General features: G+C 42.9%; 2 protein-coding genes across 4 annotated transcripts; both read left to right on the top strand.

Moving 5' to 3' along the window:
• The first annotated feature begins 386 nt into the window (after positions 1-386).
• Positions 387-17,085, top strand: LOC119011168 (vang-like protein 2). 2 transcript variants are annotated; one of them, XM_037084092.1, is made up of 8 exons: positions 387-691; positions 10,778-11,149; positions 11,676-11,799; positions 12,903-13,510; positions 13,848-13,981; positions 14,193-14,328; positions 14,894-15,137; positions 15,268-17,085. In XM_037084092.1, exons 2-8 carry the CDS (start codon positions 11,079-11,081, stop codon positions 15,526-15,528), a joined length of 1,578 nt encoding a protein of 525 aa, XP_036939987.1. In that variant the 5' UTR covers positions 387-691; positions 10,778-11,078; the 3' UTR covers positions 15,529-17,085. The 2 variants fall into 2 exon arrangements, with proteins under 2 accessions (XP_036939987.1, XP_036939986.1); XM_037084091.1 differs by lacking the exon at positions 387-691 and adding an exon at positions 712-1,324.
• Positions 17,086-19,712: 2,627 nt separating this feature from the next.
• fcer1gl (Fc receptor, IgE, high affinity I, gamma polypeptide like) lies at positions 19,713-23,973 on the top strand. 2 transcript variants are annotated; one of them, XM_037084093.1, is made up of 5 exons: positions 19,713-19,942; positions 20,109-20,200; positions 22,491-22,526; positions 22,964-23,075; positions 23,234-23,973. In XM_037084093.1, the coding sequence occupies exons 1-5, from the start codon at positions 19,888-19,890 to the stop codon at positions 23,254-23,256; spliced, it is 318 nt and encodes a 105-aa protein (XP_036939988.1). In that variant the 5' UTR covers positions 19,713-19,887; the 3' UTR covers positions 23,257-23,973. The 2 variants fall into 2 exon arrangements, with proteins under 2 accessions (XP_036939988.1, XP_036939989.1); XM_037084094.1 differs by having other exon boundaries at positions 19,755-19,942; positions 22,964-22,993.
• The last annotated feature ends 1,256 nt before the right edge of the window (positions 23,974-25,229 follow it).

Here is a 25,229-nt window from a genome sequence, read left to right as displayed (position 1 = left end):
TGCCAAAAGATACATGGAAATTTAGAACAATTTTGAACATTTCTGCCTCTTTGACAAATACAATCATGAAATAAACCATCAAAGTCCATCAGAGACATGTGATAAGATGTGACATGATGCACACATGGTTGATGTTGTCTTTTGGGTTCTTCTCTTGTGTTTTTATATTTGCAGTACTTTTTTCTGTAGAGAACAGGAAAAATGTACATGGTATGGTGACTTTGGTTATGAAAGCTTATTTCAGTTAAACTCTATATCTTTTTTTATTTTATTTTTTTAATTTATTTATTTATTTTATTTTATTTTTATTTAATGCTGCTGGTCCAGACACAGATATGTTTTTCTCCAGTTTCTCAAAGTTCTTACTGGATTTGACAATGATGATGATGATGATGATGATGATGATGGTGGTGGCGGCTCTGGAACATTTTTTTCCCATCATCCTTCCGTTTTATCAGCCTTTTATTGAACCACTTCACTTTGAGACATTACGCTGTCCGGCTCTCTCAGAAACGTCCCGGCGGTGATGACAAATGTGTTGTGGCTGCACCTCGGCGTTTCGCAGGCCTGCGCCCCCAGGGGACATCCAGAGGAGGGGCCACAGTGGAGCGGGGGCGGGGCGCACGGTGCTACGGCTGAGTGGAAAGAAAGTGGAAAGTGAGAAAATACCTGAATGGACAATCTGGAATAAGTAAGTAGTATTTTTTTTTCTGCGGAAAATGTCTCGATAAGCTGCCGCTGGTGCTTCTGGGTGCGTGTGCGCTGCTGTAACGCGGAAAGATAGAGGAGGCTCCGGGGCGCCGGAGATCTCCGGTTTCCCCAAACAATAGTCGACAGGACGCGATGATGGTCGCCTTTTTTTTTTTTTTTTTTTTTTGAAACCGCAGGGAACTTTAGGACCCTCATCGGCCCTATTGTTGTTCCCACCGAGGCCACGTAGCTCCGTGGGGGCGATTTTAAACGTGGGAGGACGACTTGTGCGTTTGTGAGTGTTTCTAAAAGGACGTATATGATCCGGAGACGGATGCGCATGGAGGGAATAACCGCGTCCAGCTTGATTTGTAGGCCGGAGGGTTTGAATTTCTCTCCTCGGTGAAGGGACTGGTGGGAATTTGAGTGCGTCCATTCATTTTACTGCGAGGAAAAGGGGGAAACGGGAGGAGAAAGGGAACAAACATACGGGATAATTTGGCACCAGGACGCGACCGGTGGGGCCTGGGAGTCTCCCATTGTCCTGGCCGAACACAACTGCCTGCTTTTTTTTCCTCGTTTTGTAGGTCGTACAACTCTTTACATTCGCCCCGAATGCTCCCGGCTCCTCACAGTAAGTTAGCCCTTTGGTAGCCTTTTGTGCATGTGCATTGTTGAATTATTGATGCAGCTTGACTCCTGATCCATGTCGCCACATCCAAATGTTGTTGTCCCATATGGCTTTTCTTTTCTCTTTTTTTTTTTGCGCCGTTGAAAAATGTCCAAAATTCAAACAGAAACAGTGAAATGTGACCGCAGCAGCTTACAGGCCCTGATTTCCTCCTCACTTACCTGCTGGCCTCATAACTGCTTTACTTCACAGTCGTGGGATTTCTTTGCTAGAATTAAAGTCTATAATGTCATAAATACTCATTAAAGTTAAACTACCACGGTCAATGCACAGTGCTTCCACTGGGACTGTAAGCTGCCATGATAAAACAGGACATATAAATACCATGAAGTGTCTGTTGGTGTAAGTGAGCTGTGCTTTACAGTAGCTTCACGGTTTGGATTAAGAATTGCCAAGTACAGAAAGGTTTTGTTGACACACATGCATTGAAACAGTCTGTAGGAGTATCTCTAAATTTATCGTTTACAGTCCAGCAGGGTGTAAACTGACCGCCTTTCATGGTTAGATTAAAAAAATAACGTGAATCAACTGGTGATAAGTTCAAATCAGAATCTGAAAGTGACTCCAAAAACTTGTCAGTTATTCAAGTTTCAGTGATATGAGCCAGAGAGAAGCATCTAATCCTCGCGTTTTAGAAGCTGCAGCCCTCAAACTGGAGTCATCGGTGCCTGACAAATGACCTAAACAATCAATCGGTTATCAGAAATGTCAGCACTTCACTTTCTTTTGATCCGCAACCAAGTCGAGCAGTCGACCGACCATCTCCGCGCCATGTCTCGTCAACGTGTCCCTCTGCCTTCACTCAAATGACCGAAAACAGAATTCTCCCATTTTGCCTGTTGTTTTCGTTTAGTTCCGTTCCTACAGACAGCAAGATAAAGCCCGAAGCAATCAGCGTTTTAGGGATGAGAACAGCTACCTGAAGTCTGTCTTTGCAAATAGGAGAAAACACAAACCAAAAGCTCTAAAATGACATAACAGTGTAAAGTTTTACTCAAGAAGCAGACCAGGTCGAGAGCATTCTAGTCACACCAGATAGATCTGTAATCACATCGGGACAGCAGACAGTTTAGTTTTCAGAAGAACTGCTTAGTCTATGAAATGTCAAAAAACCAACACAGATCTAGATATAACAATATAAACACCTGTCTGGCCTGCAGGTCAATATTGGTCCGTTTAGCCCCCAGATGTTTATAGAGGAAAACGATAAAACTGGAAAATACATATTTCGCTGTTCAAGCTGTTTGATGTCTTGTGAGGTCAAATGTTCTTTAAATATGTAACTTGGGATCCTACAGTGGATGTTTTTTCTTTTTGCCTGTGTTTTAGTTTTGGCCTTCTTAAGGGATTATTTCATCTTTACTTCAAACTGCGGAGGATTAAATGTCCAGTGTTTAGGATTTCGTGGCATCTAGCTGTGAGGTTGCAGGGTGCAAACAGCTGAATACCCCTCGCAAGAATGCGAAAGGCCTGGCCTAGAGCCGGTGTTTGGTTTGTCCCTTCTCGGCTCCTGTAGAAACATGGCAGCGCAACATGGTGGCCCCGCTTCCTCTGTGGATTATACAAGGCTCTTTCTAAAGATATGAGAATGCGATGATCAATAGTTTCAGGGCATGTTTACAGAAATGAGAACATGATTCTGAATATTACGTTTAATTTCTGCCAATAGATCCCTCTAGATCCTAAACTCTCTCTCACCCTCTTTAAAGATAAAACATTCATGGAAACAAGACAGTGCTCGGGGAAACACTGAGCAACATTTTTCACAGTTTATCTGGCATGTTACAGACCAGACTAATCGATTGAATCGAGATAATAATTGTTAGTCATAGCTCTGATGCGGCACACTGCATGTCCAGGCAGCACAGCGAGGTGAATCACGTAATAACGTTGTTGAACTGACCCTTCATTATGTTGTCCACTGGATTTTTTTTTTCTCCTTTTTTTTTCTCCTTTTTTTTTCAAACGCATTCATCCCACACAGCCTAATGGACCACAGTCGTTTTATCTGAACCACATCCATCCGATCTCAGCCCACTGAGCCACTTCCTGTCTCCTTAATACTTTGTTTGTATTTGAAGACAGATTGTGTGCAGGGGTCCCTTTTGAATCCTGGCGCTGAGCGGAGGACAGGCCTGTTGATTCAACCATATCCTGTTAGATTTACACACACACGCACACACACACAAATGCACACACCTGCTCTGGTTTGCTAGCCATGTGTGCGTGAAGGCTGACAGTAGCAGTTGTCTTGTTTTTTCGCTGGTTTTACTGGTGTCGTTGCAGGCAGCAGTGGGTGGTGGTCGACCCTGTATGTGTGTGTGTGTGTGTGTGTGTGTGGCCCTGGTGCAGCAGCGAGCCTCTTTCCCCCCTGTCGGACCCTGGGTGTGTGTGCACGCCTATTTTCACAGTTGGTGTATCTCAGGCCTCAAATGGCTGTTGAGTGGAGCTGGTCAGTTCAGAGATGGCCCAGATTGCTTCTGGGCCCTGACAGCTGCTGTCTCAGTGCCAGCAGCTTAAAACGTTCGATGACAGCTTGATTTCTTTTCGCCTTTGGGAGACTAGAGGCTGTAAAATCCCACATCTGCTCGTTTTGGACGCAATGTGAGTGAAGCTGCGCGTCTACAGCGACATTCCTGACTAATTTTCACTGCTTTAATGATCCATGATTGGTGGTTTGATCGATTTTATTGAGCGCCGTGAACTTACCGACCGTCATAAGTTTTGATTTAAACATCTTCACGTTTTCCTGGCAAGCTGAGTTAATTTAGTCTTTTCTATAAAGATTAAACTGCGGAACATGCTCATCACTATTTCCCCGAGGCGAATGTGACGCTTCCTAAACACATTTAAGGCGACGCAGCCAGCAACACTTTGACATTTTTGCTTGAGAATTACGAACGTGTCAGTGGTTTGCACTAACCGCCAATCATTAATCCTTGCGCCCAGGCTTGGAAGTGTTTGACAGTTGCTTGAGTTTTAGTTTGAAAAGCTGTATAAGTAAGTAAAACATCGGCTTATCAGGCAGCTTGGCTTGTCCTTGTTATCAGTTAATTATATTAAATGGCTCTACACTCCCTGTGGCGCAACATCACAACTGTTTAATCTCCAGACCACACACCCGCACAGATTTCTGAACTGGCCTGTTGTTGCCTGAGTTGAGTGAACAAGGGTCATTTTCTTCTTCTTCATGTGTGTTTTAATCTAAGTTTCCCTGCTGCTGACCGAAGTCACCGAGACGAGTCCTGTCGAAGTTCATTAACTAGGCCATAGGACACTGGGAGGGATGAATGAATAGGAAACCGTATCCATCCCAACACCGGACCACACCTCTGTGGATCAAGTATTGTCATATTCTCAGTAACAGTCGGACAGAGAGGACAGACGGGTTGAGAGACAGACATGTTGGCGGGCCGGCTCGTCTCACGCTGCGGTCGAAGTTGTAGAAAAAGTTTTAGCCTGTGCTGCTCAAACACAAGGTATCATAATGCACAAGTTTAGGGCATTCAGTGGTTATGTCTCATCTTGTATAATTACAGATGGAGCTACAGGGCTGTATAATTTACTCCATGTATTGAATTGCCGGTATTCTGGTACGTTCACAGATCCAAATGTGCACACGTCGCTTCAGTTAAAGCAGTAGTTTTTTTTAAACATTTTTACAATTTTGACTGTCTTGCTGAGAGCTGGATGAGAAGATCGATACCACTCTCAAGTTTGTGCATTAAATATGAGGCCACGGCCGACAGCCTGTTAGCTTAGCACAAAGACTGGAAATAGGAGAAAAAGGACTAGCCTGGAAAACAGCATCCTACCAGCAGCACCTCATATCCATCCTCCTGTTCCTGACCGGTCCTTGGCTAGAACTTCACAGGCTTGGCGTCAGCTGAGAAATAGTTCATCATATAACTGCCCATAAAACCGTGAGCCACAGTTTTTCACCAGTTCTCTTTACAGAATAAACAAACAAGACAGAATTTTTTTTTTTTTTTTTCCAGAGTTGTCTGCGAGGAGATTTTGTTCCTGTTGGACACAGCCAGCCTGGTCACTCTCCCGTCACCAGCCTTAATGCTAAGCTAAGATTCTCAGCTGCTACCGTTTACATGGTGGTCTCAATGTTCTCGTCTAACTTGCAGCGCTAATGCAAAATAGGCGTAATTCCCAAAATGTCTTTTTTAAAAGTGTCCTCCGGTGAAAACCAGCTCTGGCTCAAGCTCCAAAACACCCTGGAATCCTACAAACTGATCCGTAAAATGGTTCTCATTGCAGCTCTTCTCAATCAAACCAGCCCCAAATCCAAATCAATTCATGACTGAAACACACAGGCAGACCAACAGTAGAAAGGCGATACAAAAAATTAAGCCATTAAGGTAAATGTGACAGTTTGTGATTTAGACCTTAGCTCATATCGTGCTTCCCTATTAGGCGTTGCAGGCTAGAATTGCAAACCAGTTTCTTTGCTCTATTCAGGCTTTTGTTTCTTTTCAGATACATGGAGTGTCAAGTTGGCTCGACTTTAAAAGACCACCCAAACCCCTCCTCATGCGCTTTTTATACCACATGTCTCTCATTATGTGGATAACGGGTCAAACGGTGCTGTGATGTCATGTTGACATGATATCATAGAACTGTTTGAGCTGAACGGTCTGTGGTCGAAGCTGAGGTCGGTCCGTCAGGAACGGCGTCTTTTGCGAAGGCTCTTTGTTTGTACAGAAAAACTCAGCAGAGATCCAGTGTTCTTTTGTTTGTGGTGGCCTCGAAAGTCCAGAACTTGATGCAACCACGAGAGAGGTTTATTTTGACTAAATGATATTTACAGAAGCATCATTTAACACATGTTGTGCAGACTTGTCAGAAAGTTGAATTTACTGCATATGCAGTGTGAGGTTATCTCAGTGCTTCCACGCTCCCCAGAGGATTATCTCAGAGCAGAATGTAAACCTTGCACACAACATGTCTCATAATCTAAGGTGATTTGAATGACTTTTCCTTTTAGTCCCGACCTAAAGGCAAACTTTAGTTGTTGTCACAGTATTTGCTCTGCTCGACATGTTTGTATTTCGCCGTTAGCAGTCACTGGAAGGGATTTAGATTTCTGTTCCTAGTCCTCTTTAATTTCTCTCTTAAACCTTCAGATACGTATGGGTCCTGTGTGGCTGGCTATAGCTGATGAAACTGACCTTTTTACTGTTTTGTGTGTGATAAAGATGCACAGCAGTAACGTGGCTGCTGTGATCTGTGAGTTCACAGGATCAGCGAGGCTGCTCTTCATCCTAGAATGACTCGTCTTGCAGTGTAATTTCTTTGGAATATGGACATTGTTGCCGTAATTGTTATTTTTATAAGGTGGCGGGCTAAACATTAAGGACAGTTAAGAATTCAGATTGTTATTTTGGCCAACGTTTCACCCGCCTGGGAGGACGAGTTCGAGCTAAACTTCCACAGCCATTAAATAAAAACACTGTTTAGATTTGGTTTATTGCCGGTCTGAAAGTATGTGGTTTGTTTCTCCTCTTAAAATCTCCATGTGAATCGGCAGCGACGGTTTGCTCTCAGGGTTGCTCCGGAACAGCTGAGGGTGACAGAGCTTTAATCATACTTTAATGTGCTGTGCTAGTTTCGTTGTCATGCAACTCTTTGATATCTTGAATAAGTGTTTGCTCGTGTTGCATGACATTCAGAGGGAGGATTCCTCTCTGTTGCGGAGATATCATGTGGTCAGCATGAAGCCTCACTGACCATCATCCTTTTTCTGCACTTAATGGGCATTAAAGCACCACACGACTGATGAAGGCTCCATCAGAAGCCCATGTTTCTGCCATTACCAGTGTTTATTATAGTTTTTTATGTGTGTTTTGTCAATTTGGTTCAGTTTTTCAGTTAATTTTTATAGTGGGTTTTGCTGATTTTAGTTTAGTTTCGATTGTGAAATATGTTTAGCGACAGTTCAGTTTTTATTAGTTTCGGTGTTTAGTTAGTTATTAGTTATTATTAATAAGTTATTGTTCTTATTTGCGATGGGCAAACATGTCAGAAATGTGCACAATTCAGTTTAAAGTGGAACAACGCTGAGGACATCTGTTTGCAGAGATGTCTACTGAAGTTAGCATGCTAACCAGCTAGCACTGACAATCAAATGAAATAAAACTCACAGTCTTGGTTTGTCTTTACCAAAATCAGCTCAGATTTGTACAGGATAAATTCCCAATTCACAGAGATGTACACGCCGTAGCACTAGCACGAAATTTTGGAGTACAAAGAATGTGTTACTTGAACTTGAATGTGCTGACCCCTGAAGTATGTGACGCATCTTCCACTGTGCAGAGGATTGTGGGTTAGAATAGCTAGAGAAGCATGCTAGCTTACAAAGTGCAAAATGCAACTGATTGTAGTAGAACATCCTGGTATTTTTGGCATTTCACATACATAATATTAGGACAAACACATGTTTTCTGTTACACTAAACAACAATATGTGTATTGGATCACAGAGATGATGTTGCTCAGAGCTTCTGTAAATCACCTCCTTACGGTGTCGCCTGGCCTTAAACTGGCATCTGATGGTTTCAGGTGATTTGTTCACTCACAGTCTAGTGTACAGTGTTCCTAGGGATGCAGCTGAGCTCTCTTGAGCTGAACCCTGCTAGTGACAGCTAGTCGCTAAAGCAAAGAGTATAGTGAGCAGCAGTTAACAGTAACAGTTCTTTCTGGAGCTGCCTTTGACAGATGGCCATATCTTAGAAGTTACACCTTTTTAAGCCATTAGGAATAAATCAACACTTGGAGAAGGGAACTGAATCGTAGTCATGTTGGCATCCCAGTCTCAGTAAACATACATTATTTGTATTCCAGTGCACTAAAATCTTTTATTTTTTTTGAATAAACGCTTTGAGGACATACCAGGAAGAGGCTGTTAGTCATTTGAGTTTTGTGGTTTGGCACAGGCACATTGTTGAGGTTTTGCACATGGCTGCAAGAGTCCAAGATTCTGTCTTGTCTGGTAAGACTGAGTGGGTTTATTGGTGCTGGATGAGGGGCGCTTCCTCCTCGTACAAAATATCATTAAAGACAGAATTTCACACGAAACATGAAGAGAAAGAAATCCCACCGACAGATTTCATTGTTGCACAGCATTTGCCTTGAAGGGAAGTGGATTTTAAGCACAATGCCATTGACGGAGCAGAACCACCACATTAAGTTAAATCAGGACCCTGTGAAACAGTGATGGCAGCTAACGTCCCTCTCCATTTCCTACCGCGGGCCAGTCAAAGCCTGCGAGCTCCGCCCGCCCTTTATCAATTAACCAGCATATGACAGTCCAACATCCGTCATGCCAGCACTTTTATTTTGGTGATTTTCGGCAGCATGGAGAACAGAGTGGTAGAGGGCGGCGTGAGGTCAGGTTTCCATGGCAACTGTCAACCTCCAATCCCCCTCCAGCTGAACACCCTCTTTCATCGCCATGGCAGCAGTGAGGCCCGGTTTCCCGGGGGACGGGGGGAGTGCGGGAGGGAATGTGAGACTGCGAGAGGGAGGGAGAGGGCAAACAAGTTTTGTGAAAACACAGTAATCCAATATGGCCGCCATTGTGCCCGAGCTAACGGCGGCTAAAGCTGCGGCTGCTCAGAAGAGATACAGTCGTGTGATGATTAACCTCGACCGAGACCTGGAAGACGAGATATGAGCCTGAAGACTCGGTTCAGTGGGTTAATGTGTGTTAGTGGATCGCGGTGCTCAGAGTTCCGGGGTGAGGGGTCACAACAACCACACCCACGGTGTGAGGGTAATTTTACATCGTGTAATTAAACTGTCAGATACGCCTTCCTGAAACCTGATACTGATCCTGATGGCCTTTTGAGAGGCTATTTTTCTGTGCTGATGTCTCTAAAATTGGGCAATTTTCATACCTGAACATTAGCTTCTTTTTTTTTTTACAGTTCATATTGTGGAAAGTGTGCCTTTTGACAGATTTTCTGCTGTTTTCAAAGTTAATCAACTGGTTCAGTGATGCAAGTTACAGAAAGCAAGCTGTATTTTAAAGTTTGCTAACATTGAAACAATTGAATTCTTTATTTTTTTAATGGGCTGTTTTGAATCTCACATGTAAAGCAGTGTATAATGATGCTGATCTTCTCGATTACCCACTTAAAATGCTAAATTTTGACTATTGTGTTTTCAAGTTTAGAAATATGCTAGAATTTGAATATACCTCTTGACAAATTTGTGTTGTGTGGGGTCCTATTTGTTGGTTGCTCCCAGGCGTCATATATATAAATAATTCTGTAAACTTGATATTTTTGCAATTGCATCTGCTGTAGAATTTTAGATGTTACGGTAAAGGCTGAGAGTTTGATTGTTTGTGGTTCAGGTATCTAGAAAGTAGAGCAGCCAAGCATTCTTTTCATTTTCCAGGTAATTTGTTGATTATTTTCACGATGAACTGATTAGTTGTGTTGCTATAAAATGTGAAAAATGGGTGTTCTGTGTTGCTCAAAGCCTAAGACAATATCCTCAAATCTCTTGTTTTGTCCACAGTCCAAAGATGTTGAACAAACAACAAACAAATCAGAAAGTCCTCACATTTTAAAGGGTAACTCCACAAATTATACACATTAAAGTGTGTTTACAGGTCTTGGGGAGTACCATGTGTGAAGAAAGTCTTTTGTGGCTCCAGTAGAAGCTGCATGTAATCTTTTAAATGGCCTCCAGTGATGTCACCCAGTGGTCAAGTTGCATTTTGGGTAATGTGGTAGCCTCATAATGGACGGTTTAACAACAAAATCAATACAGCAGAACCAGAGATATCTCATTTATTATTCCACACATTTTTTAAAAGCTCGAACTTACGTTACCCACAATGCAACTTAGCCACTGAATGACATGCCCTGGCTGGATATTCAGTCGATGAATCGTTTCAGCTCTACTTGAAAGTACATGAATGTGCCTCAATTTTTACCCTTTTAAAAGCTCCAGAAATCCTGATTATAACATACCCATTGTATATAATTTAAAAAGATGGAAGTTCAGAACAGCCTCCGAGGAACGTTGAAGTGCATCAGTTAAGATGGTCTTGAGCGATGGCAGGAAGCCCACAAAGAATGCTTGAAAAAAATGTGCATGAACCTCCCCTTCACTTAGAAATGATCACTTATGACTGATGAGAGTGTTCAGAGTCTTTCAGGATGAGTCGGATGCATTCATCATAATCCAGAGCAGATGAAACTGGACAGCTGCATGTGAGCCACAGCAGCTCCTGATGTGGAAACCAGCCTTAGTATTTCATTTAACCATCTCTCTCTCTCTCTCTCTCTCTCTCTCTCTCTCTCTCTCTCTCTCTCTCTCTCTCTCTCTCTCTCTCTCTCTCTCTCTCTCTCTCTCTCTCTCTCGTCTCTTTCAGATCGCAGCCACCTCAGCTCTCCCCTGCTGCCACTCTCCTACCCGTCATCCTCTCCTGCCCCTCTTCTCCTCCTCTCTAGCCTCCCCCGCTCTCCCGCCTCCCTTCTCCTGCTCCCTCCTCGTCGGCCTCCAAGATAGATTCCCTCAGGAGCAAGGTTGACCTGCTCAAGCTGCCCCTCGCTCTCTCCACCAAGTCCATCTCCGAGCGCAAGAGCCAGCTGGGAGGAGTCGGCGAGCAGCGCGGCACGGGGGGAGGAGGAGGCGGCGGGGCTCGTAAAGCCCGCCCACCGCTGACCCGAGACATGGACAACGAGTCGCAGTACTCGGGCTACTCATACAAGTCCTCGCACTCCAGGAGCTCCCGCAAGCACAGGTAGATACAAACAGGGATGACGTCATTTTAACATCAAATTTCCAATCGATGCGTTGAACAAACAACCTCGTATTGCAGCTAAACAGTGCGCTGAAATATTTTTCTGATTAGACTAGAGGCGTGAAATAGGAGGTCAAGTGACAGACTCTTGGCTCAGAGCACATCAGCACTGCCTAATTTAACAGTTTGATGTGAGTTTGGTGAGTTGCATCTCTCCCTCTCTGACTTCTGTGAGCTCTGTTTCCATGGAGATGGGAATACACAAATGTGAAAGTACTGTAGCATCACACAAGATGAAGAATGAGCCAAGAAAAGTCAGGTTGAGGAGACGAAGTTTATCCACCTGGTTGGTCTCTGCCATTGTTCATCTCCATAGACAGACCACATCGTGATGATATTCATGTGGTTGAAAATGATCAAAGCTTCCCTTTTAAAGCAGGTTAATATATTGTAGGACACCCAGAACAAGCTACATTGAAACAGTCCTGCTGCGCCTCTTCTAACCCTGTTTGCGTTTGTCTTCCAGGGATCGGAGGGATCGACACCGATCTAAGAGTCGAGACAGCAGCAGCCGTGGGGACAAATCGGTCACCATCCAGACTCCTGGAGAGCCGCTGCTGGACGCAGAGTCGACCCGCGGGGATGACAGGGTCAGTCACACTGCCTCCTTTGCCTTTAGGCCTCTGTCATTTGTTGAAATTACGACAGTTGTTCCAGAGGCATACATGTAATGTTAATACTTCTCCTCCTTTACCAACAAAAAAACTGTCATTTTGACGTTCTTCTCTTCTATCAGCAGTGTGGATTGTTTGTTATTGTCAGGCCTCGGTGGCACTGTCATCTCCAGGGTTACTGGTTTTAGTCACACTGGATGCTAAAAGCCCTGTTCTCCTTACAGCGGATAAATGTTGAAATAAGATTAAACACGCTGATGTAGGAGTTGGTTCAGAAATGGCAACCTGGTCTGTTTTTATACTCTCTCAGGCTTCAGACTGGGTCTGTGACCTCGCTGCTGTTTTTGTTCTCATTAAAATGTCACGGATGGATTTATGTTGACCCACTGAGTGTTTTCTTTTCTTTTTGCTGCCACATTTTGATCCCTTTAAAGAATGTTGTTCCCTCGATGGCTCAAGTGTGTTTCGTAGGAGCTGCCAGTCACTTCTTTTCAATCTTTGTTTATCTTGTCAATCACGGCTGAGAAGCAGGTGTTGACATCGAGGATATTTAAGAGGTATTGTGTTAAGTTAAAAGGCATGGGTTCATTAGACATACTGCTGATGTTTGTTTGTGTCCAGATAAAGTGTAGAGGTGTCTTTCTGTGAATAGTACTGAGGCATTTGTTTTTTAATCTGAGGGGCACAAATGGCCACATGGGTAAACAGGGTCGATTCCTTCTTAGAATATTTTAACTTTTCATCTCGACTGAGTCTAGGAGCTGAAATTTCCTAAAAATTCAATGTCTGAAAATAATCTATAGCTCATTGAAGCTCCTAAACACACCTTTTTAAAAAAAAAAACGTTATTAGATTCCTACTAGTTTCTTGAATTCATGTGTTTTAGTCAGATCTTGTTCATTTTTATCCACTTAGTAAAAAGAACAAAAATACCTTTCAGATTTGCTTGATTTTCCGCCTTCGTATTTCTCACTTTTTAAAGAAAACTCAAGACTTTAGTTTTTGAGAATTTTGCACTGTTTTGTTGGTATAATAGCCGGTAAAAATCCTACAGCTGAATCTCTTTCTCTGTCGGACAGGATGACAACTGGGGCGAGACCACCACGGTCGTCACTGGCACCTCAGAACACAGCATCTCAAACGAGGACCTGACCCGTGTCACAAAAGACTTGGAAGAGTCGACTCCGCTGGAGTGCAAGCGCTTCGTTGGCCCGGCTCTAGGAGGCTGCCTGAGCTTCTTCGCCCTGGTCACACCGTTAGCCTTCCTCATCCTCCCGCAGGTCCTGTGGCGTGACGCCCTCGAGCCGTGCGGCACGCCCTGCGAAGGCCTCTACGTCTCTCTGGCCTTCAAGCTCCTGGTCCTGCTCATCTCCTCCTGGGCGCTGTTCCTCCGGCCCCCTCGCGCCACGCTGCCGCGCTTCTTCGTCTTCCGCTGCCTGCTGATGGTGCTGGTGTTCCTGTTTGTGGCGTCGTACTGGTTGTTCTACGGCGTGCGGGTGCTGGAGCCCAGGGAGAGGGACTACAGGGGGATTGTGGAGTACGCCGCCTCGCTGGTGGACGCTCTGCTCTTTATACAGTACCTGGCTCTGGTGCTGCTGGAGGTCCGACACCTGCAGCCCGCCTTTTGCCTCAAGGTTGTCCGGAGTACGGACGGAGCCAGCAAGTTCTACAACGTGGGCCACCTCAGGTGAGCGAGAAGAGTTGTGTTGGATGAGGCTGCAACAAACTGTTATTTTTGTCAGTTAATCTGACCATTATTTTCACGATTGATTAATTAGTCATTTTGCCCAGCGATGTATCAATGAATCACTGTAGCTCTTGTGTTAAACAACAAGTAGAATGTTTGAACAATAGACAGCCCTATTTCACTCAGTCTTACACACAATAACAACCTGATATGGACATTGTGCTTTAGTTCTACTGACTGGTGTTGTGATGTGTGTAAACAGAGTGCGGCCTCCTTGTGCAGTCAGCAGCTGATCTTAGACCTGCACTTACTGATTTGACGTGCTGTTGTGTTTCAGTATCCAGCGGGCGGCCGTCTGGGTGTTGGACCGTTATTACAGCGACTTCCCCGTCTACAACCCTGCCCTGCTTAACCTGCCCAAGTCCATCCTGTCCAAGAAGATGACCGGCTTCAAGGTTTACTCCCTAGACGGTAAATACAGCCTCATCACGGCTCTGACAGTTACCATTTGTTGTTGTACAAACTGACATACGGAGGTTAAAGCAGCTGAAAGTCATGAGCAGCCGTTGTCGTCATTCGGAGCCATAACAATTTATTCTTGCTCTCAGTCGAATGTGAATATCAGCTGAATACCTGATATGCAGTCTGCTAATCCCCTCCACCTGCATGTGTTGTCTTGCAGAAAACACCACCAACAACTCCACAGGCCAGTCTCGAGCCATGATAGCAGCCGCCGCCCGGAGGAGAGACAACTCCCACAACGAGTTCTACTACGAGGAGGCCGAGATGGACCGCAGGGTCCGCAAGCGCAAGGCCAGGTCAGATAGATATTCCTCTCTTACAAATATTGGCCAGATATTTTGTTTATTTCACGCATCACAGTGAGTCAGCTGAGCTCATATTATCAGCAAATATTAACTTGGCACACGTCTACATGTCTCCGCTTCTGTTTTGGCTGAGGGTGAGAAACTCAGTTCCAGAGAACTGTAATTTAGAAAACGGCGTCCCTCATTACATAATTTGTTGTGACAGATGCTGCCAGGATTTATGGCTATCAGGCGTGTTGATAAGGTTGTAGCACTTTCCAAACAGCAGGCCAGCTGTTGATTTTGGCCATTTCTGTTTGTGTCGAGCTGTATTTTCCCATGTTGAACCTGTCTTGATTCTGTCTGGCGTGCCAATGGACGCTGGCCTCACATATTTTCACTCTAATATCTTTAACTTTTAGGGGTTGCTTGCAAATACAGTACAATTCAGCTGAACTACGTTAATTGCTTATCACTCTTAATAGTGTCTCTGGAAGATATTTTAAAAAATCCCCCAGTCATAATAAAGAATGTTGAGAAATAACCACGACTGACGATGTCCGTGATGACCCTCTAGGCTGGTCGTGGCGGTGGAGGAGGCCTTTACGCACATCAAGCGCCTCCACGAAGAGGAGCTCGCCTCGTCCCCCAAACACCCGAGGGAGGTGATGGATCCTCGCGAGGCGGCTCAAGCTATTTTCGCCCCGATGGCCCGGGCCATGCAGAAATACCTAAGAACCACCCGGCAGCAGGCTTTCCACAGCATGGAGAGCATCCTCACACACCTGCAGTTCTGCATCACACACAACATGACGCCGAAGGTAGTGTTGTAATCTGAGGTTTGATGAGTTTTGTTGAATAAAATTGACCCGTGCTGTGGTTAAACACGGCAACAACACCAACACCATTCCTGTTAAAGCATACACTGACCGTCTTCCTCCTCCCTGTCAGGCCTTCCTGGAGCGCTACCTCTCCCCAGGCCCCACCATGCAGTACCAGCAGCAGAACGGCAGGGGGCGCCAGTGGACTCTAGTGAGCGAGGAGCCGGTGACCTCGGCGCTGCGTCAGGGTCTGATCTTCTCCCTGCGACGCCTGGACTTCTCCCTGGTCGTCACGGTGACGCCGCTCCCCTTCCTGCGTCTCGGGGAGGAGTTCATCGACCCAAAGAGCCACAAGTTTGTGATGAGGCTGCAGTCGGAGACCTCGGTGTGAGGGCGGCCCACCTTCCCCACCCCCCACAACCCCGCGCTGCCCTCTCTTCTGCATCACCCCTGTGGCCGGACATGTGTTCTGCTCACATCCAATCATTTCCTGTCTGTGACAAAGGAAACCATTGAAGGAGAGGAGCGTGTGAATCCTCCTTCCTGTTTGATGATCATCACAGATGCTCTGATATCAGACTGTGATCAGCTCAATGATTGTCCAAACCTGGATTTTAAAGATGCCTTGACTCTCTCTTATTCTGTGTTGCTGAGTCTTAACAACACACTGTACAACAAAAAAAAACACACAAAAAAACCCAACTTCTTTTCAAAAGGGGGACTTTTTCTCTTTTTGCCTCATCTTCTTCTGTAACCACTGGACTACTTTACTGTGCTGACTCAATACATGAACACCAGAGGAGGGGGATTACATCACGCTTGTCACTTCCTCTCTCATGTGTCTTAAAAACAGACAAACTGGAGCTCAAGTCTGACTGCAAACGCTGGCGTACCACTGCCTCTTGGTTCCCTGTCAGTGTGTTGTTTCGTTTCAGATGACGCAGACTGTTTTTTATATGAAAGGGTGTGACTTTTTTTTTTTCAATTTTACTTACAGAATGTAGCATTATGTGCATTGAATTAACACGCGGCTTTTCTGCGGCCTGAAGGCCAAAACGTCTTTTTTCTCTGACTGTAAAGAAAAACGGAAGTACATTCCTGAGTTGTTGCTACTCCAGACTCTGTATGTTCACGACTGTCTCAATATGCAGCTTTTGTTTATTTTATTCTACACTGGCATTTTTTAATTTTTTAATTTTTTTTACTATTAATTTTTAAGCAAGAAAGACTCCATGATGTCCTCATTCACACCTGCTATAAACACGCAATCTGTATCTGCATATTTTAATCTGGAAGAGGATGTTAAAGAAACAGTTCACCTAAAATTCAGACATTATCTTCTCAGCTCCAGTCCAGTGGAAAGTGGGGTGAAGCTTCGTCGTCCGTAAAACATTTCTGGAGCTTCACAACAAAAAAAGCGTTGCAGGAGTTTCTCCTAAACAACTGAAATAGATGGGGACTTGTTTTAAAACGTCAAATCATTAAATCATTAAAGCTTCTCCAGTGTAAGGAAAGTCTTCGGAAGCCCTGAGATCCCAAATTAATTTGAAAAGAGATTTACACCCTTGACGTGGGGTGTGCACTAATGCTTTTAGCTTTGCAGCCACTGTGGTGATTTCAGTCAAAGAGTATGAATATCTTTTAAATTCTGGCTTAAGTCTCTGGATGCCCTGGGAAATTACATTTTAAAAGGCTTGATTTACCTGCATTTTTAAAGCCAAGATCTTCACTGTAGCTGCTAAGCTAAAGGTGTTAGCATGCACGCTGCTAAGCAAGCCTCACAGTGCATCAGGTGTGTGAATAACATCTTCTTAAATGAATGTGGTATCTCATGATTCCGAGGACCTGGTATTACTCCGGATGAACTATATCGAGCCATTTCATGCTTCTTTTATTTTTGTTGTGTTTGTCAAATGTTGAAACAAAAATAAAGTCCCCATCTACTTCAGCTGTTTAGGAGAATGCCACAGCGCTGTTCTGCTGTTCTGCTGTTCTGCTGTTCTGCTCCACAAATGTTTTGTGGACTACAGAACTTGACCCGACTTTTCATCAGCATGCCGTGAGTAGATAGAATGACTGATGTTTTTTTGGATAAACTGACAGATTTTGATTTAAAAGACTGACTAATTTCCTTTTTTCAGTCGACATTGCTATAAAAGGAGTATATTATGCTTGTTCCAGGGCTGCTGACTAATGGTCACTTGTGAGTATTTCCAGCAACAGGAAGCATCTGTGGGTTTAATTTGAAATTAACTCGAGCAGGTTTGCTCAGAGTGAAAGACTTTGTGCAATGTGTGACTTCATATTTCAATATCAGGCTTTGGTTATGCTGACGAGACATCTTAGGAGGATCAATTGATTGTTGTTTTTTTGTCTTTTCGTGGGATTTATTGAGAATTAGAAAAGTCATTAATATTGCCAGACTTGTCGTTTTTAATGCAGCGTGGGAATGCGTTCATGTTGACTAACGCCACCACTTCCTGCCAAGTGAGGCTGGCTGGAAAAAAACAACAGCTGACAAATGACTCCTCTTCAAAGAAAGACCACGTAGAGCTTCAAGGTTCCTCTGGACAGTGCCGTCGACCCGGCAGTCCGGCTTTCATGTTTCTGAAGCTTTTAATGATAACTCAGGCTGGTTTAATTGTTGTTATTGGCCTGATTTTTTTTTTTAAAGGTGTTGGAGGCCATCTTTGTGCAGAGGTTACAATCTCCACCTCATATGTGACCACACAAGATGTTTACAGTCTGTATCTATAATAATGCAACGACAGATGTCAACAAGATGTGGGTTTCTGTCGTTGTCCCTCCTGTTTGTATACAACATTTATCCAGACGGGAGACGGACATCAATGCCTGATATTGAGATGAGGAAATCATACACCTGAAAACAAGATCATATTTAAAAGATGATGCTTGGGAAGCGAGTCTGGGAAGCAAATGTTAATGAAATTGCCTCTGAAATGTGGTTGAAATCTTTGGAAACAACAAGTTACTCAGCCGTGGGGGTGAGCGTTTTCCCCCTGACCTTTAAATGCCGGAGCTCTGTCTACCAACTTCACAAAAATGATGTGAAGGTAATTGTTCACGATCAGATGTCATTATCCAGATACAGGTCACGTGTTGTTGCCAGGTGTAAATGGTGTCTTGGTCTATTCCGGGCTTTTTAACACTATACACTCAGTCCTAAACAGTAGTTAAACTACGAGCTGACTTCTGTGGTTTTTAGTGTTTTTATGCATTTCAACGAAAGAAATCCCAAACCAGACGTGTGATTGTAACTCCTCGTAGCGTATCACCGCCTCGCCTTGTGCCCACGAGCTGAAACGAGCACAGCCTTATCCTCTCCAGATGTGGAGGGGGAGCAGCAGTGGGTGGCACATCTGTCCTCACACTAAACTCCTCCTTCTCCAGGTCCTGAAAAAACTCACTGTAATGCTAAAAACTCGCCTGAGACTTGAGCCGCTCCGATGTATCTACCTACAGTACAGCCGCGTTTCCACCACAGAGAGTTTCTCCGAGGACATAGAAACCTTTTGGAGGGACTCGGTGCGTTTCCACCACAGAGATCAGGGTCTAAATTAAGTTCTGGGGATATTATTTTACCCCCCGCCCCCCCGACATTTCTGACTGTTCTCATATTTGCTGCATTCTATTTAAGCTCTATTTTTTTTTTTTTGTTCACTGTGCTTCAATAATTCAACAGGGAGTTACTGGGGCATACAACAGCACAAACGTCATCTGCAAACAGCCGTCGCTGTTTCATAGCTGAATACGTTTACCGAATCTTCTCAGGTCTTTACACAGTGGTGGGAGAACAGAGGACAGGGTTTAATTCCTCAAAAAGAGGTTCCTAAAAGTTACTTTCGATGGAAACGCGGCTTACATTGTGCCACGACACGACTGGGTTTTTGCTCTTCTTTCCAGTGAAAACACGGTTCAAAAACAACCCCTTTACGTTGCTACACATCGATCCAGACGCCAGTCCCAATTTCTGTGACATTTCACCCCGAGTGATCAAAATGCAGATGTTTTTTTTTCTTTTAAGAGATGCATGCTAGAGATATTTCAGGCTCCAAAACATTTTTTGTTTTGTTTTGTTTTTTTACAATGACTTGTTTTCTATCATTTTGAAGGTGCCTAAGTTATAATGATGCAATTTTTCCGAATGTTTTTACTTTTGAAAAAACAAGTGGCTTGTAAAAAAAGAACTTTGTAGATTTGTCTTGTATTCTCTTCCTTCTGGTAACTGTAGCTTGTATAGTGTGTTAGGCATCTTTCCGTTATTAAACCATTTATACCTAATAAGTAGTCTCTCTCTTGTTTTGGAGCGTGGGAGGTTGTGGAGGTGAAGCTGTCTTCGATACGTGATTCACCTCTTCATCTTCACCAGTGTTGACCAACGTTGAAAATGACCGTCTGCATTTAGATGTCGGTGGTTTTGTGACACAGAGAGCTTCTGCTTTCTGTAAAAATGTTTGGTTTTTTTCGGTTTTAAATAGCATTGAAACGCTGGATCTGAACGCACAGCGGAGTGCAGTGTTTTCACAAGAGTTTCAGAGGAACTACTGTGAAGGGAGGATGGTCGTGTGGTAGGCGTGTGGTTTCACAGCTTAAAAAAAAAACGGACAGAGAGCCCCGGACTTCCTGTCGCTGCTGCTCACAGAGCTCTCTTCACGGGGTTTTTGAAGAAATCTCACTGTCAGAAGCAACAAAACACATCCTTGGTCTATTCGGAAGCCTGCTCGGTAAGATGCAGCAGCCCTTGGTCCTCGCCGCCTTTCTGATGATCAGTCCCACCTGCGCAGGTGAGGACTGGTAAATGTCAATTCTTTGAGCTCTTGTGGGGAGATTTCTATCGCACTCGGAACAGTTGTATGGGTAGATGAAACGGCACTGAGACGACTTCACGTCTCTGTGCGAAGTAGTTGCGATGGTGATGTCTGATGAAGATGGTGTGTTTTCTGTGTACAGAGGCCCTCGGAGACATGAGCGTGTGTTACATCCTGGATGGGATTCTCATCCTGTACGGCATCATTCTCACCGTCTTGTACTGCAGACTGAGGGTAAGACAAACAGGAACGACACGCGCGGCGCCGTGTCGACAGGGCAGAGCTGTTCCTTAACGGTCGTATGAATGTTCTTCAGAATCATAATACTGATGGAAACATGATTATTTACAGTATTTTAAGAGTTTTGTGCCAATATTCCCTACACATTGAGTAGGAAAAGTAATGAAAAGTCAAACTCCCTCTGTTTTGTTTCTAGATAACAATTTTCATACGTCAATCACTCTTTTTTTATTGACCATACGTGAGTAGTAATGTAGTAGTAATGTGACAAGAAAAAATGCCACCATCGCTGTCTCTTTCGATTGCCTTTAAAAGTAGTTTAATGCTTCCGGACTGTGGATTTTTTTTTTGTTTTTTTTTGTGAAGGACATTTTTCTGCGCCAGTCCAAAGGATGTGACCTTATGTTACGTTCTCGAGCGCCTTGCCTGGCCGCCATCTGAAATCGTCAGTATTCGACGGGTGGGATTGAGATTCAAAAATCAGCTGTCTTACCAATTAGTTTCTTAACATTGAAGTTAAATCAAAAACTTCAAAAAACCTATGGGGCTTCTGCTTATCATACCAAATACGGTCATTGGTCATTGTTTGGTGTCATGGTCGTGTAGCAACAGAAATTGCTTCACTCATTTCCCAATTTTAGAGGCTAACTCTCCACATCCTCTTGAATATTTCGGTATTTTCACCAGCTAAATCGCACAGTTCATGATAAATATGATGTGAGTCACCAGTGTTGCACAGAATTCTCAAACGTTACACTTGAGTAAAAGTCAAGATATCATGTTAAAATTGTTGTGTTTTGGTAAAAGCAGAAGTCACTTATAAAGAAAAGTACTCAAGTAAAGGTATTTGATATTAAATGTTCTTAAATATCAGTACAGTTAAATGATTTGATTAGCAGAATCAGTGTTCTTTTATGTAATTTGTAAAGTAACTAAAGTTATAAAATGTAGTGCTGGCCTCAGAAATATAGTGGACTAAGTATATAAAAAAGGAACAAACAAAAATGTTGATAGTTAAGTAAAGAACAACTATCTCAAATTTGGGTAAATGTACGTAGTTGCATTCCACCAGTAGAAACAGCTTCGAGAAGACCCAACATCCAAGTTCTCTGAGTAACTGCGTTTGCAAACCCTTCCTTTGTATTTTATTTCCTTCTTGACTACATAAACATCATTTAAGTGTGTATTTAGCATGGAAGGTAATTAAGTTCTGGGGATATTATTTTACCCCCCGCCCCCCCGACATTTCTGACTGTTCTCATATTTGCTGCATTCTATTTAAGCTCTATTTTTTTTGTTCACTGTGCTTCAATAATTCAACAGGGAGTTACTGGGGCATACAACAGCAAAAACGTCATCTGCAAACAGCCGTCACTGTTTCATAGCTGAATACGTTTACCAAATCTTCTCAGGTGTTTACACAGTGGTGGGAGAACAGAGGACAGGGTTTAATTCCTCAAAAAGAGGTTCCTAAAAATGTTACTTTCGATGGAAACGCGGCTTACATTGTGCCACGACACGACTGGGTTTTTGCTCTTCTTTCCAGTGAAAACACGGTTTAAAAACAACCCCTTTACGTTGCTACACATTGATCCAGACGCCAGTCCCAATTTCTGTGACATTTCACCCCGAGTGATCAAAATGCAGATGTTTTTTTTTTCTTTTAAGAGATGCATGCTAGAGATATTTCAGGCTCCAAAACATTTTTTTTGTTTTGTTTTTTTACAATGACTTGTTTTCTATCATTTTGAAGGTGCCTAAGTTATAATGATGCAATTTTTCCGAATGTTTTTACTTTTGAAAAAACAAGTGGCTTGTAAAAATAGAACTTTGTAGATTTGTCTTGTATTCTCTTCCTTCTTGCGTTTGCAAACCCTTCCTTTGTATTTTATTTCCTTCTTGACTACATAAGCATCATTTAAGTGTATATTTAGCATGGAAGGTAACCAAGTACTCCTACTCAAGCTAATATTTTTATTAGCGGCAAATATTTTTTACTCCACTACATTTGCCTGACAGCTTCAGTTACTAATTAATTTTTAGGTTACCTTCCTGTTTGATTACTAAAGTTATCAAATAAATGTAGACGAGTGAAAAGTATAACATTTGCATCCAAGAGGTCGTGAAGTGGAAGTGTAAAGTGGCAAAAAATTGGAACTGGAACCAGGAAAGCACAGCTACCTCAAAATTGTTCTTGAGTAGAGAACTTGAGTAAATGTATTTAGTTACATTCTGCCACCGTGTGTCACTCAGTCATTGGTGCTGTTTTATGTCTTTTTCACAGTTGAGTTCAGCCAAACCGCCTGCCAATCCGCCTCAGGTAAAATAAAAATGTTGTCTGTTTTATTTTGAAAAAACACTACCAAACAGGACAGTTGTGATGAAAAGAAACATGTTTTTTGTGGTGTTTGCCCCCTGAGGCAGTATTTCTGCTTTAAAGCCAACCACCGTCGATCATTTCCTGTAAGCCTGAGCTGACCACCAACGTACCGTATTTATACACTCAGAGTTCACAGTCACAGTTTCCACAAGTGTTGCTTCACACAACAAATATGTCGCATCACACTTCCTGTTACATGTTATATTGCGTGCAAACTTGAGCTGAGACTGAATTAAGTTATCTTTAAAGACACAAGGACTTGAAGGAGCAGCTAGATGTGTCAGATAGCCGACACTCAGCCCTCTGTTGTGTTTATTTAGGAGTGATTGCTGCTGAAACACGCTTGTTAACACCTTCGAACTGTTTCCGTCCCACAGAAGCAGCCCGCAGAGGGAGGCATCTATGCGGTGAGACTTCTCATTCTAATGCTTAAAAAGAAAATTAAAAAGGCACATGATGGAAAAAAGACAGCTTACCGCACAGTTGATGGTAAAGGTCTTTGTTTTGTTTTTTTATTCACCTACCAGGCTGTCAGAAAAGAAATGTCACTCTCAGACTGTGTGCAGGAAATAGTTATTACAGTGTTTTGCATGAATGCATTTTTACTTTTCACATTGGTTGTTTGTGCTTCTGGCTGTGTCCTGCAGGGTCTGACCTCCCACAGTACTGATACCTACGAGACCATCAGAATGGATAAAAAGCCGATCGTCTGATGAAAGGAGATTTCGGTGCCGAGAGGACGCTGAGCACAGAAACACATCGTCGCATCTCTTGAAGCTTTATACTGTATATTAAAGTAGACTCATTATCAGGTTCATAGTTTTCTTTTTGGTAATTACTAGAATGTGTTTACAGGCTTTAGTGCTCAGAAAACACATCATCTTTCTCCCTCCGTCTGAAATGCTCTGTTTTAGCTCCTGTCTCTTTAAGGCCCCTAAGTCCGCTCTGATTGCTCAGTTCACACACACCTGAGCCAGCAGCTGTGCTAAATCAATTCTTACTAGCTGCAAGACTTAATCATGCAACCATGTGACTCTGTGATGTCGTGTGATGTCATAAAGTCACTGGAGTAAAGGCAAGGCTGCTGACGAGGCGTTCAAGGAACTGTGTTTTCCGTGGGAAAGAGGACCCCTGTTGGTGTTGACTTTCACCTTCTTAACTTTCAAGATATTAACCTGTACATGAATATATACATATATACTAAACCTCCTTGTTGTGTTGTTTTAACGTGGCAGGTGTTTCTATTGATGACTCCCTTTTTTGTACAAATGCTTCTTTTATTTGTAAAATGTATGTCATGCATGCATGAAATGTTTAAATTAATTTAACAATATGCCAATAAAGGAAAGGCTGCATCTGTTACTCACAGCTGGTTTTACTCAGAAAACAGAAGTTTGACTTTTGTTTCTGTTCTCTGGTTCCCTATTTTGGTATATTTAGGACCATCCTGAAATGTGTTGTGAAGACTAAATAGATTCAAGTAATGATATTTTTTTTGGACAGTTAACCAAAATTCTTTTGGCAGTGAAACGTAACTAGATATTTTTTACTTTCTTTTGTTTTTTTTGTTTTTTTTAAACATATACTGAGTACATGAGTACAATTTTGAAGTATTTCCAACTCCTGCTATTTTATATTTCCACTCCATGATATTTTGAAGTCAAATATTGTACTTGTTACTCAAATACATTTATTTAATAACATTAGAGACTACTTTCTTCGCAGATTGAATGCAGCTTTAGAGCCAAAGTGGCACATTTTCAAATTAATCTGTGAAACTCCATTTTCATCATCTCTAGTTTAGGAAACTAAACACCAAAACTGGTTCCGGTCTTCTAAATGGATGTTACACCTAGTCAGAATTTAAGGGTAACTCGACTAATTGTACACACTTTTTTATTCATATTACCTTTTTTATTCCACCTATTATTCTTCCTTTTCAAAACCTGCTGCCTAGATTATCCTCAATGCAGTTTGGCCACTGAGTGATATCACTGGAGGCAGTTTATCAGATTACATGCAGCTTCCTCTGGAGCCACAAAAGGCTTTAAACTGCTTTTTCCCTCCACATATGCAGTATTACTCCCTGGAAAGACTTGAACGCACACTTCAACGTTTTGGTGGATTTAGCCTTAATTAAGAGAAATCAGAGTGTTCAGTCTGAGCACAGAGATAACATTTATAAGAGAAAACAACACCAGTTGAGGGTAGTCACTCACACTCTAGGACTGTTTTCTCCCTGTGTGACAGCCACTCCTCGGCCGGACCCTCCCACTCTTATTTACATAGACACATAACTGGAAATGTGTTCATAACAGATTCATAACAACATGTGAACTCTGGCTGTGAACTGTTTTACCCCAGGCTCTTCACAAAAAACTCACTCTACCAGCTGTCTGTTGCAACACCTGACAAAGAAAACGAGGTTTAAATCCTCAGTTTGGGGTCGAGGCTCCATCTGCATTATTGGTAGTGTATATAATTAATATTATTAACATGAACATACATGTTTCTGTCATGCATACATGTATACCTGTCATTCCATTCCCATTACACACGCAACAAGACAAAAGAAGTATTTTGTAGTAGTAGTTTATAGTCAGTAGTGTTTTGTTTTTGTTCTACTGCAGCTGTTTCTGGCAC

The sequence above is a fragment of the Acanthopagrus latus genome, chromosome 21 (genome assembly GCF_904848185.1).
Source record: "Acanthopagrus latus isolate v.2019 chromosome 21, fAcaLat1.1, whole genome shotgun sequence".
Taxonomy (NCBI): domain Eukaryota; kingdom Metazoa; phylum Chordata; class Actinopteri; order Spariformes; family Sparidae; genus Acanthopagrus; species Acanthopagrus latus.
This window is presented reverse-complemented; position numbering and strand designations above follow the sequence as displayed.